General features: G+C 39.0%; 1 protein-coding gene across 3 annotated transcripts in view; it reads right to left on the bottom strand.

The window, feature by feature from the left end:
* Positions 1-12,813, bottom strand: part of LOC117207259 (diuretic hormone receptor-like) — a 76,264-nt gene that overhangs the window by 49,623 nt on the left and 13,828 nt on the right. Inside the window, exon 1 of one of the 3 annotated variants that reach the window (XM_033447280.1) lies at positions 7,211-8,306. The exons of 1 other annotated variant lie outside the window; for it this stretch is intronic. In XM_033447280.1, coding sequence (XP_033303171.1) covers positions 7,211-7,496 — 286 coding nt within the window. In that variant the 5' untranslated portion in view covers positions 7,497-8,306. Of the gene's footprint in view, positions 1-7,210; positions 8,307-12,813 lie in introns of those variants that run through there. One more of the 3 variants, XM_033447279.1, reaches the window with a different exon arrangement.

Here is a 12,813-nt window from a genome sequence, read left to right as displayed (position 1 = left end):
GTTGCAGTGGGAAGATTAATTTCAACCCACTATCTCGTGCACCCCCGTGTCCCATTGTAATTTCATCGTGCAGTATTTCGTATTTTATCGTCGTATGAAACGACGTACGGATGAAAAACTACCTTCCTCTTTCGAAACCATTTAAACATTTAAAAACAAAGGAGATATTGTACGTAGGAGACCCACTTTGGATGCCAGAGAAATTATTCACGTACTATACAATTACTTTTTGCGTACTACCATTTAACTAATTCTACACTCGTCTCACCGTGTATCGTTAGTCCATAACCAATTTCCCAAAAATTTCTGTCTCTGTTCAAGCGACTTCAAAGATATTCCATTCGAATTAATTAAATCTCCACACACGGCGGAGTACAGAGAAGCGCAACCTTTAATAACAAAATTCTACGTAAATATTTAGTAATTTTTAGAGATACGATTTATGAAATAGAATTATTGCATCGCGATATGAATCTGTGGTATTCGATGGTATTCGGTATTCATTCGCGCGGCTGGTTCGAAACCGCTCGCGTACAATAAGAAAACCGATGAAAAGCACGCTCCATTCCGTGCCATTTGGATCGTTCAATAGCACACTTTTTGACGAATCGCTGGTCAAATTGAACATTCATGAGGATACAGAAGGAATTTCAGACACGACGTTTCGTAACCAAGATTCCCTTTTAGCGCTCTGCCGTCGAATACATACGTAATGCTGTCGTAAAACTCGAACAATCTGGCGACCATTATATTACCGCTCTTCTTGTACACGTGTATCTACGTAACATGCACGGCAATACACGTACGACATACTCGTACGAGAGGAGTACACGTACATAACGCGTAACCAAGTCTTCTATTCCGTGAAATAGCGACGTACACGTGAGTCTGTTACATTTATGGATATCGTATGCTCGCGTCATAAATCAGAGGAAATAACCAGCTACAAGATCCATTGTCTCGTTGCATGGCATTGCATGAAGCGTTTGGTAATGATCGAACGATTCGTCGATTTCCTGTTGCGCTCAACTGATTCTTTTTCACGTGCTCGTGATCCGACGTTGTTCTTCCAACACTTATCGACGCTTGTTTAAATCGATAGAAATATTGAATTCTTTTTTATTTGCTACGTATCGATAAACCAAATAAGGGAGGAAAAATTCAGTGACAAATAAATATTTTTCCTTTTGCATTTTATACGCGTTTTACGTATTTCTATATCCTTCGATTACTCGTAAACGCATCAAAATTTACGGTCTAATAATTAAACAGGAATAAAAAATGTTTGTTCGATGCCATCGAGATACTGTTGGAGAAAACAGTTTCGTGTTTTCCGTCGTTTCAATAACTTGCTAAGTGACTGGATTTCGTTTTTAATTAGAAAGGGAGGCGCGATCGTGCACGACGCCAAGTTAATTATGGAAGTAGCCGGTCGTACAGCCGGTCCCGCCATTTAAGATCAAATTACATTAGCGTTGTGTAATGTCAGCGGAGAGTAAATTGTGGTCATCGGGTATTCCTCATTCTGTTAGCATTGTAGGTCATCGCAAATATCGCGGTCATCGTCTTTTTAAATGAATATTCATGGCGAGGATTTGAAAACCATTAACGTCGCCGACACGCGTTTTTTCCTGCGCGAATTAGTTCGTAATTCCCGATAATACCAATCGATTCCATCGTTTCGCCAACTAGCAAACTTGAAAAAACGATTCCATTGTTTCCCATCGATTCTTGTCGTTCGTAATCGGAAGAACGATTGTTACGAATCTGTTTCGATTGGTTCATTTATCAAGATGATTGCGTTAAAGCACAGTCGATGAAGAAAGAACGAAAGAGATAAAATATCAAATTTTAGATCGAATGCCTATAATGCTGTTGCAAGTTTGTTATCGCTGCTGAACGTCTGGCAATTGTTTATTGAATTCTTATCTTTTATTCGCTTCGAATAAACCTAGATTAAATTAAACGTCAAGAATAACTTTTGTTACGACACAAGCTATGCTATGCAGTTTGGAAAGAAACATAAGCCACATTTTTGGAGAAACAAATGTAAACGAACCGTGAAACATCCTCTACGCTTTCCTATAACAATTTTCCTCTGTGAAATTCTAACGAATTCTGGACCCGTTTTAACCTTCTCCTAGTCCGCCTTTTTTGTTCCACACAGCACACACGCGCTCAAGTATTCTCTTTGCATATTCTTCGACATATACAATATACAGATTCTTTATGAAAAAAAATAATATCATTTATCGTCTACAATTGACAGAAAATTCATCTGCGATGCATAAATATTCTCCACAAAATGGGATTTACATTCGAATAAAAGGTCGAAAAGTTTCAATTTATATCTAAAGAATATCACTCGGTTAAGAGACCTGCTCGCTGAATAAAATAAATGAACGCACGTGCAAGTTATATGTATTTGCAAACGCATTTGTTCGTTGTTAATTAGAATATTTGATATTCTACCGTTTGTTATTAAAGATCGTATCGTTACATTGTCCTGTTCGGTTAGGCATTTACATGTTAACACTTTAATTATCTATTAACAATTCCTACAGATGTCCACGAAAATACTCACGGCCTAATAACAATACCTAGAGGTATTCATCGCCGATTGGTTACTCATATCGCATCTAGCCGCGTGTATTTTTGAATAACAAACAATTCCAAAATGCTCGACGCTGGTTGCTTGAATGGTTTCGATGTATCGTACTCTCTACGAATATTACACGATTCGATAAACAAAGGTACTTTTGTGAGCTACCTTTCCAGTATCACCCCGTATAATGCATGTCATCCGCCAACATCGTGCTCGTGTTGGATCAACACGACCGAAAGTTTGATCTCTGTTGAGATATGTGTAATTTTATGTGCTACACAGATTAGCCGCGTAGTAGTGACACACACATATGAGTATGAGTGTGTGGGAGTATGTTTTTTTTTATTATTTAATTTGCACGTTACAATTTATCCAGCTGGACATTTGGTAAATAGTGGGAGTATGCGCGTGCACAGCATCTCGTACAACATTTTTCTTTTTTTATCTGGTAGAATTTTTACAATCAATTCTCATTGAGAATTATAAGTAAATTATTTTGGCGTGGTACTGTAACTTGGATAATAAGCGTTTATAACATGTTTGATTCTGGTTGAATCTAATGCTTAAATCTAAAGGATAATGTCTTTTTAGTCTGCGGATCTGATCCGTCGTGTCAAGTAATTGGGGTAAAATAACCAATGGGGTAAAGAAGATGATGAGACAAAGAGAGTGCTGAGACGCATGCAAATATGTATCGACGAATATCTTGTAAATCACATATTAAATAAATCTGAAACTATTTTCATATTAATTCTAAGTGTAATCTAAATGTTCCTATACATTTATTTCTGCGATTAAGATCCACAATTCTCAACAATCTCTACTAAAAGATGAGCGTAACGTAAAAAAAGCAAAAGCTTTTTTCAGAAAAGATAAAGAAAATAAAGCGTTAACGTTTCAATCATAGTTCGTCAATACCGTGTGTCGCTCAATGGTGAAAACACGCGCAGTTACAGTTCCAAATCGAACGTGGCCCGATATAACTTGCGTTTCATAGGACGCTGATATATCGTACTATTGCTCGATACGCTCGAGCGTATAGAAATCGAGATTTAATATTCCTCCGAAGGTTTCCGTACAAGGCAGTCTTATGGATCTGGCGTTACAGACGAGGAAAGAGTGGATCATTAAAGCAGAAGCTACTCACGTCGGAAACGTGGCAAGCGTTTACGATCCGGCGTTGGTATCGATTGTAGTCAGCGAGAAAAAGGGGGGAAAAACGATCTTTAGGGCTTTGCTAGACCGTTATTGCTATTTTCCATGTTGCGACGTTCCTTTCCTCGTTATTTCGAGGCGCGACCGCACGCAAAGGGATTTCTTTCGACGAACATTTTAAATTACGCGAAACGTTTAGGAAAATGCGCTCGTCTGCCGCTTTCTTCTACTCGGCCTTGGCAGAAAGTGGGTAAAAGTTTTGAAATTGGTTTGCATACTTTCGAATTTAATTGTAATCTGCAAATTCATATTACGCGTGTAGACGCAAACTGAATCGATCAAATTCACTTGCTCTAGATTTTTCAACTTTAATTGTAAATAGAAGACAGCAAGGTGAGTTACGTAAAAGTGTCGCAAGCTGTTTTCTCTCAAGTCATCGCGAATGCATACTTGCTTCTTTCTCGTTAAGTTCTAGAGGTTCTTAGAGAACAAGAGGTTTCTCGCTCGCTTGTTTTTCTTTTCAGCGAAATGAGACGTTCGGTTTACGTTCGATTTAAGAAGAAACAAAAGAAATAAATCGATATCTGCGCTAATTCTGAGAAAACAGCTTGTAACATCTTACGTGCCTCATCTTGTACGTGATTCAAAATGGTTAACTTTTAGAAAACGAAATGATTAATTTTCATCAAGTTGGTTAGTTTCGGTTTCGTGTAAGTCATATCAGATATCGCGTCGTTGCTTTGAAACTGACACAGCATAAAAATGATTGGCTTTTCGTGGAAAGCAAAGAAGTGTCTCCCGAATTACGTAATAAGACATTATCTTGTTAGAAAAATTTATCGACAGAAGAAAGTTTTCGTCATTTTTTATCGAATAAACCAAGAGAACTGCCTTCGTATACAAAATGTTTCCTCAACATCGTTCAAGAGGCGAGAGAAAGATAGAGGATTTTATGGAAATCAGGGGATAAAGGCTGCATTTCGTGTAACAAGCTAATTTAGAATTCAGAAATTGGATATCGCCGTCGAAGCCTTTTGAATTGGCCATTGAAGATTTATTTAGTATTCCAAACTTTATATTCGGATTGCGAAGTGAATAGAAAACAGCGTGAATTGGTAGGCGAAGATTAACGATGAAAGCTACACTGGTTACACGATGCAGCGGAAAATTAAGAACTGAAAACCAGCGATAACAGCTATCGACCATGAACGGAGAAATTATTAACTGGACAAATCAATAAATGGATGAAAAGCAGTGATTGGAAATGAAAAATAAAATGGCGAGATTTAAAAGAAAGATTTCAGAGGAAATAAAATGGAAAGATTTTGAAGAAATGTAAATAATTTGACTTTGTGAAATACCGTTTATAGATATACGATCTTTGATATTTTTCATATTCGATACGAATAACACAATCGCGAATTTGTATGTTCGTCTTATGCTCGAATAAACTAACACAAAGGTGGATGTACGTATTCCTTTCACTTCAATTATTCTCCGAGTTACGTGATAGTTGTGTTGCCGCATGCACACAGAATGACTTTTATTATGGTTACTCGCCACATCGATCAAAAACGAACAATCCTATGCTTTTTCCTGGCTTCTGCCAACTTTCTTTTATATCAAACACAAGAATCCAAACTGTTTGATCAAAAGAAATTACTACTTTTTATTTTACTATATATTTTCTATCTTCCTTACTCGTATCTATTACAAAAAAAAAAGAATATTTCCCGCCTAAAAACTTGTCGTTTATCTTGAAAATTTCAATTTTAAATCTCGATCATATCGACAAATGCGTCTTTCTATACTCTGTACATTTTTAATCGATTTCGTTCCTTTTTCACTGTATATGTGACGAACGGTATTTATTTACCGACCATATGTTGATATTGATCAAAACATTTCGAGAACTTCACGTCGTGTGTTTTTCAATTTCACAGCAGAAAAAATCACGCGATTTCGAATAAAATAAACCGAGTAAGAAAACGACTCGCTGACGATCTTCTACGACGGATGGAAAGCTCTCGTATTGTTCTTTATTAGGAAAAAAGGAAAGAGACGGAAAGGGAGAAAAGTAGAAACGAACGAATGTAGCGGTTGCTTAACGATTTAATTAAAAACGATAGAATGGGCGTTTCAAGCTTGTCTCTCGCCAACGTTGATGGCCGTTTTAAAACTCGAGTTTTATGGAAAATAAGACCCATGAAATGTTAATTTGCTCTTAACGTTCACGCTAACAACAATTTTAACTATGCAACTATACACTTGATGCGAATAGCGCTATTGATGGTAATGCACTTTATATTCTACGTGAGAAAGCATTATACGCGACACAAGATGGGATTGCTCTTTCCTAGATGAAATTACGTTTTTAGGAAACGAAATAGATCGAGAAACAATAGTTACGAGGTGATGTTTCATAAAAGACAAATATTACTCAGATATGGAAAACGACTTAAATTATAATTGCGCTCTTCCCACTACGAAATCCTTGTAGATATCCTGCAATTGATGAATATTTGGGGATGGAAAATCGATAAAAAGGTTTTAAGCTTTTCCCCTTTAATCCGATAACCTGAATCCTTTCTACCCGATCTTTTCTTACTTGAACCTTTTAAATTTCAAAGAATCAAATCGATGTGGTTTCGAACGAACAGATCGACGTCTAACCCAACTTAACAAATAATCCGAAATAGAATCTTTCCGGCGATCAAATTATTTCTTTTGTTTGAAATATCGTTATCTTTGGAAAATAATGAAATTTGTAAGTTAATATTTTCAGTGAGATTAATAGCTTCGATGTGGAGGAAATGAAGCATATAAGTGTGGGTATACACGGATATTAATTACGTGGATAGATAGCTATGTATTTGATAAAATGAACGTTAATTAATTTTACTTGAACTTCCCCGCACTTGGAATCGTATTATCGTATAAACCACATTTTTAATTCCGCGTCTAGCCGCGTGACCATTAAACTAATTGAAATAGCTTTTCTTTAAATATGCGCGCCTAACGTATCAGAACGGTAGCTGCTGTCCGGTGGTTTTGTTAAATTGAATTTTCAGGCGAAATTTATGTCGCACGTATGAAGCAAAAATAGAAGCTTAGATAAATTTGAGAGATAAATTTTGAAAGATACGTGATTTATAACCGTATCCGTTTGAACAAGACCTGAAAGATCAATTTTCAGCCAGAACATAGAACATAGAAATTATCTCAATACCGGAAAAAGAAAAATTCTATTACTTAATCGAATAAATTACACAAAAATATCAAACCGCACAAGTATATCCGATATCCGAATACTCTGATAACCGATCGCAGAATTTCGTTTTCTACGACCAACCGTTAACCATTCGCCCCACGAACGAAACCAACCGGAGAAAGAAAATAATTATTTTGAGATACTGTCGATCGCAATACCAAATAGTATTTGTTACTCACGGCTGCTGTCGTAGCGTATTCCATTCAGTTCCTCGAAGCACGGTAGCGTGGCCAGTGTACCGGGAGGTGTTCTCGGCCAACACAATAAAGAATCCCAGCTGATTTCGCATCCTTGATCCTCCTGCTGCGTCCCAAGAGACAACAGCTGCAGCTCTTCCTGTTTGCGTTCGAAGCACTTGATCGCCTCGGGATTCACCGATTCGTTCAGCTTGCTGATATAATACAAAGTGTTCAGCACGTAATTGCCGGTGTCGAAGACGCTCTCGTTATTCTCTTGCCACTCCATGCCGGCCACAAACTAAACACTGTTCGTCTTATTCGTCTCCTCGATCAAGTTGCTTCCTTTCGCGAGGCTCGACTTTGCTCGAGCTGAAGCAAAAAGTGAAAACAACACGGATTCCCTCTTATCTTTATAGCGGCCCAGCGCCCTTGACGAATTGTTTATAGAAATTATTCCTCTGTTTATAAGTGAACCATGCTCCTCTTAGAAGAAGATATCGCGATGTCGTTGGTTCGTTATCATTACGCGTTACGCATCGTTGATTTTTGAAAATTTTTCAAGGAGCGCAACGTGATTTTGCGTTTCACAAGAACATAACGAGGACCATATACGTCGTTTAGGTTTCGAGCAGCAGTCGTGGACAAGGTCGTGGAATGTGTGGCACGCGGCGAAAACGTCGATTACGAGCGGACCATGCCCTTCACGTAGTTCTATAAAGACGCGCGGTTAATCTCTAGGGGCTCTATTTTTCACCAACCGACCGACACGCAATTATTTCCCCAAACCTGGTGTTCTTCGCGAGAAACGAGACCGAAGATAGTATTCCTGGCCAACCGCGAGATTCGCCGACTAATGCTCGCTGATCCCCCTAAATCCTTTGCCATTAAAGGAGGGTCGGTTAATCCTAGAGGAGTCCTTTTCCTCCCTTTACTCGAAGAGCACAGGGCAAGCGTAACAACGAGAGGGCCCCAAAGAGTCTTTAATCTTTCTACGCACGCTCACGCGAATTTCTCCTCGTATCCTCTCCTCGTCCTCGTTAATACCTGATATAAGATATTATCGAGAAGCTTCTTTATATAATTTGTCTGTCCATTTACATTTCTAAATATGGTCATACAAAGCTTCTTGAATTTTTTGTAATATAAATTAGGGGTTTCTGCGACTCGTTTAATTTTCTCTCTGTCTCCTTTTGATTTAATACGCACGCTTCTTCTTCTTTTTCTCTTATCTATTTACGGTATTGAAAATGATCTAGAAATATTACGATCAAGCAAACGTTTTTGTTACCTCGCAGTCATTGAATTCCACGGGTTAATTCTCAAGGACCTTTTTTTCTTCCTCTCGTCCAATATCAGAGAGCGAGAGCGTAGCGACAAAAAGATCCCGAGGAACGTCTCATCCTCGCGCACACGCTTTTTCCTTAGGATTTCTATTTCGTATCCTCCCGATCCCCGTTAATACGTTGTACAAGACCTTATCAGAAAACTTCTCTCTATATTTATCTATATATCGAAATGTTACGATCGAATAGAGTTTCCAGAAATCCCCGCAAGCCCGTTAAATTCCACGCTCCAGGCACGGGATACCGCGACATAGGATCGCTCTTTGATGTCCTCTGATCCGACGAGGTGATTTCACCGGAGCTTCCCAGCTTCGGAATATCTCGATTGCACGGAATCTGACCGGAAGGTGAGAGCCTTCGTTTTGTAATTTCTAGGAACACGACGAAATCAGATCGACTTATGACGAGCTTGGAAATGCTTCCTTTTCTAGAGCAAGGAATTTTCTTTTGGTTCGTTGCTCCCCATTTCTCTAGCCCTCCATTTACTAAACGATCTTTGATCTTAAAATCCTCGACGATCTAGCTTTCACACTTTAAATATGATAACGTACAATGGTACGAGTAGTACGGTTTATAAAACAGTCTGCTGCAACTGGTCGATCCGTTTGAAAGCGGCACTCGACAGCCATTAGGCGAACCGCTTGAAACGCAAAGCCAATTACCGAACTACTGGCGGCAAGGCGTCCGTCAGATCCAGCACTAACAGTTGGAGACGAAGTTCGCCTATTGTCCGCGCGTTAACATCGCGAGCATCGCGCTGAAAACCAGTAACAAAGGCCGGCTTCGATCAGTTCCACGTTTCGATAGTGTACTAATTTCGCGAGAGACTATCGGCAAACTCTCGAGGGAGATGTTTCGAGAACCCACTCGGTTAACGCACGTATTCGTACCTGATTTCAACTACTCCGGAGAATGGTATTCGTCGATACCAGGGGTTATTACCGACTCCTTCGAAGATAGAAGGAAGTTCACAGCTCCTTATAATTGATAGTCGGTAGTTTCGTAAATGAGTTTCAAAACTTGGTCCATTCACTTTGTAATTTAGCTATTTGTTAACCTGGTCTGCAAGTTAGGCTCCCGTTTCCTAATCCTTTCGTAGACGCGACTCTTTCCAACTGGCTATCTTTTCCACGATACCATCGTAAAATCCTCTCTGAAAGAACGTTCCTCGTGTGACTCGGTGTCTCTACAACGTACAAATTACACCACCTCGAAGATTCTTTTATTTTCTTGGAAATCTTAACAAAGTTTCGCCTGAAACCTTGCCAGATTTCTTACGATTCTTCGTTTCACGGATCTTTGGCTACCCCAACGCGACAGTAGTCCAACTTTTTACATTTATCGTTCCTTGTGGAATACCATCGACTTCCTTTTCCAATACGCTATTGCTATCTCTTCCATCAGCTTCCGATCTTCTGTGTTCGCGTTTTAAAAATGTTCACACGTATTATTCGTGTACCAATTTAACCATGTTCGACTTTTTCATTGACTTTTTCATTACCGCGACTCTGGTTTGGGTTCTGAGGTAAATAATACCTTCGATAGTTATTCATATTAAATCATCGCTTTAAAGGACGAACCTCTCTTCGAGATGAACTACATCCTTAGTATTTATATTTATTCATAATTCCATAAACATCTTGCGATTTATTTCTAGTTAGCACTTATCTCCTTCGAACTCGTATTTGTTCATGCTTTCATAAAAACATCATTTCATTGTTCCCATTTAATATTTCCTTTCTTCGAGCGATGAATTCATATCATTCAGCAACGTTCCACAATAAGCACCTTTTAATAGCTCCTAATTACCACTGTGTATCTTCAAACGATCAATTTGTTTCGGATAAATAATATTCTTGTAATTCATATTCCTTTACGATAAACAACATCTTCGAAGTTCATATTTATCCATAATTTTAGCGACGTCCGATCTTTCGATTCCTCTTAAATATCCTTCCGCTTTTGCGACGAATAGTTTCCTTAAAGCAAATAATATTATTAACATCTCTATTTACATTCATATTTTGATCCAGCAACGTCTATCCCTCCAACTATTCTTAAGTACCATTTCCTTCTTCCAAACGATACATATTTTTTAATTATCTCTAAATAACACTTTACTTCGAACGACCGACTTCCTTAAGATATAAATGATATCTTTGAAATTCCCATCTATTTATCCTTCGACCTAGCAGCGTCCTTTCCAATTTCTCCTAATTACCACTTGGTTTCTCAAACGAGACGAATTTCTTTCAAATAAATGCTATCGATGAAAAGAAATGAGCTTGAAAACTGGTGAAATATTGTTTGAAAGTTAATTCCGTGGCAGTTTAGTATTCCGCCGGCGAGCAGTGACATGCGACTGTTTAGGGCACGTGCTCGAAGCAGTGTAAGAGGCTGCTACTCCGTAGAAGCGGCGCGGAAGTGTCGAGGAAGCTGCGTCGCGACGCTCACTGCGACGCCCGATCGAGAGGTTCTGGCGTGTCCGCGGAGTCTGTCAACGGCCGTAGGAGACGCTACACGGCGGCGATATGGATTTTCGCGTGTACCTGGAGCCGACGAGGGCAACTGCCTGCTCCACGATACGTGCACAACGAGGAGGAGCATGCGCCACCATTATCCTCTCTCTTCTCCTCTGCCTCCACGTTTTGCTCGTCCTTATTTATCCTCTGCTCGCGTTCAACTCACTTTACCCCCATAAGCTTCGTTCGTACTGCCGTTTCACCTGTTTCTTCGCCTTTACAATTTTTTTACTCCGATCCTTCCTTTCCTTCTTCTTTTTCTTTTTCTCGTCTTCTTTTTTAGCCACCGTTTATCCTTGTATGGGTGATCTGTTGTCGTTTCCTTTTCTTCTCTCCGAATTTGTTCCGATTACTTTACTTTAGACTTTACTTTAAAGCTTCTTTTCTGCTTGATTATTTTCTTTGGCTTTAACGCTTTCATGTTTCACGTAGATGGTGACGCGAGATTGATCGTGTTCTATCATGAGTCTGTCTGTATTTTTCAGAAAGTCGATGTAAAATTTAAAAAAATGCGTGATTATACTACGTTGGTGCAACTAAATGTGCAGGTGCGCGAAGTACTTGCTATCTGCTACGGATGAACATCGCTGGTGCAGATATATTTCTTGTTTCAGTTTAACAGCGGAACATTCGACCTCGGTTATGGCAAGAAGCAAAGAATCAACGGTAGAGAAACATTCTTCGATGATAATTTTGAAAACATGAGAAAAATATCAACTTTTTGATCAAATTGCCGCGGGTGTCCAAATATTATACTTATATAGTTGTCCTCCTTCTTCAGGAACAATATTCGTGGCGACGTTCTTCTAGAGAACTTGAGACTACGTCCGTTTTCTTCCTAATACTTTTCTTCCTTTCTCACACGTTGACGACTCGAATTGAGATTTCGCTGACACCTGGAATTAAGACGACCGACCTGTATCAGAAACGTCATCGATTACCGAACACGTGGCACGGGTCAACCTTCACCCAGAGAAAATTCGTTCGACCGATATTCGTTACCGAGTATCGGTGGAAAAAATTCGAACTAACGCGTCTGATTACGATAGGAATTACCCTTTACCGACTTTCAAGATCGTTTCCTCATTTTATCATTGAAAGGAATTAAGTATACTCTTTGTGAATCTTAAATTAAGAAGACTAAATGAAATAAAAATTACTGGTCATTTTCTCTTCAATTCTTACATTGAGAATCTCATTCTCGTTCAAAGCTGCGGCAAAATGTACTCTACAGTCAAAGAACTGACATTTAAACGAGAATTTTTCAAGCGATAATATCGCGGTTGTGCTTCGTATTCTTATTTTCAATAAAGCACCTTCGTTCTAATCAATGCGAAGAAAATACAACGCTTAGCATGATAGAAAAATTTACGGAGCAATTCGAGCATCGATTTTTTTTCCAGGGAGCGAAAAAGTCGCGAGCACTCTTTTATCGCGTCAGTCTCGTTTTCTTTTTTCTCTTTCGAAATATCCTGACACGGTAATCTGTCGCTATGGTCCAACAAAAAGTCACTCGGTTGGTGCCTTGGAGGGTGCGTCGATAGGAAACGATAAGCAACACGAGGATTACGACAAATGTATAAGATCCGCTGTGAGAAAGAAAGCGATTGCGAATAACTTTCCCATTAGATTTCTTTTCTTATATTCGAGCTTGTGAAAGAACGCGATTGGGTTGCTACGCCTTTTTGAATCTGCTGGTGATTCGCAGATTTTTACTGAACCAGATTTTTCAAATATA

This window comes from Bombus bifarius, unplaced genomic scaffold (genome assembly GCF_011952205.1).
Source record: "Bombus bifarius isolate JDL3187 unplaced genomic scaffold, Bbif_JDL3187 scf7180000008026, whole genome shotgun sequence".
Taxonomy (NCBI): Eukaryota; Metazoa; Arthropoda; class Insecta; order Hymenoptera; family Apidae; genus Bombus; species Bombus bifarius.
This window is presented reverse-complemented; position numbering and strand designations above follow the sequence as displayed.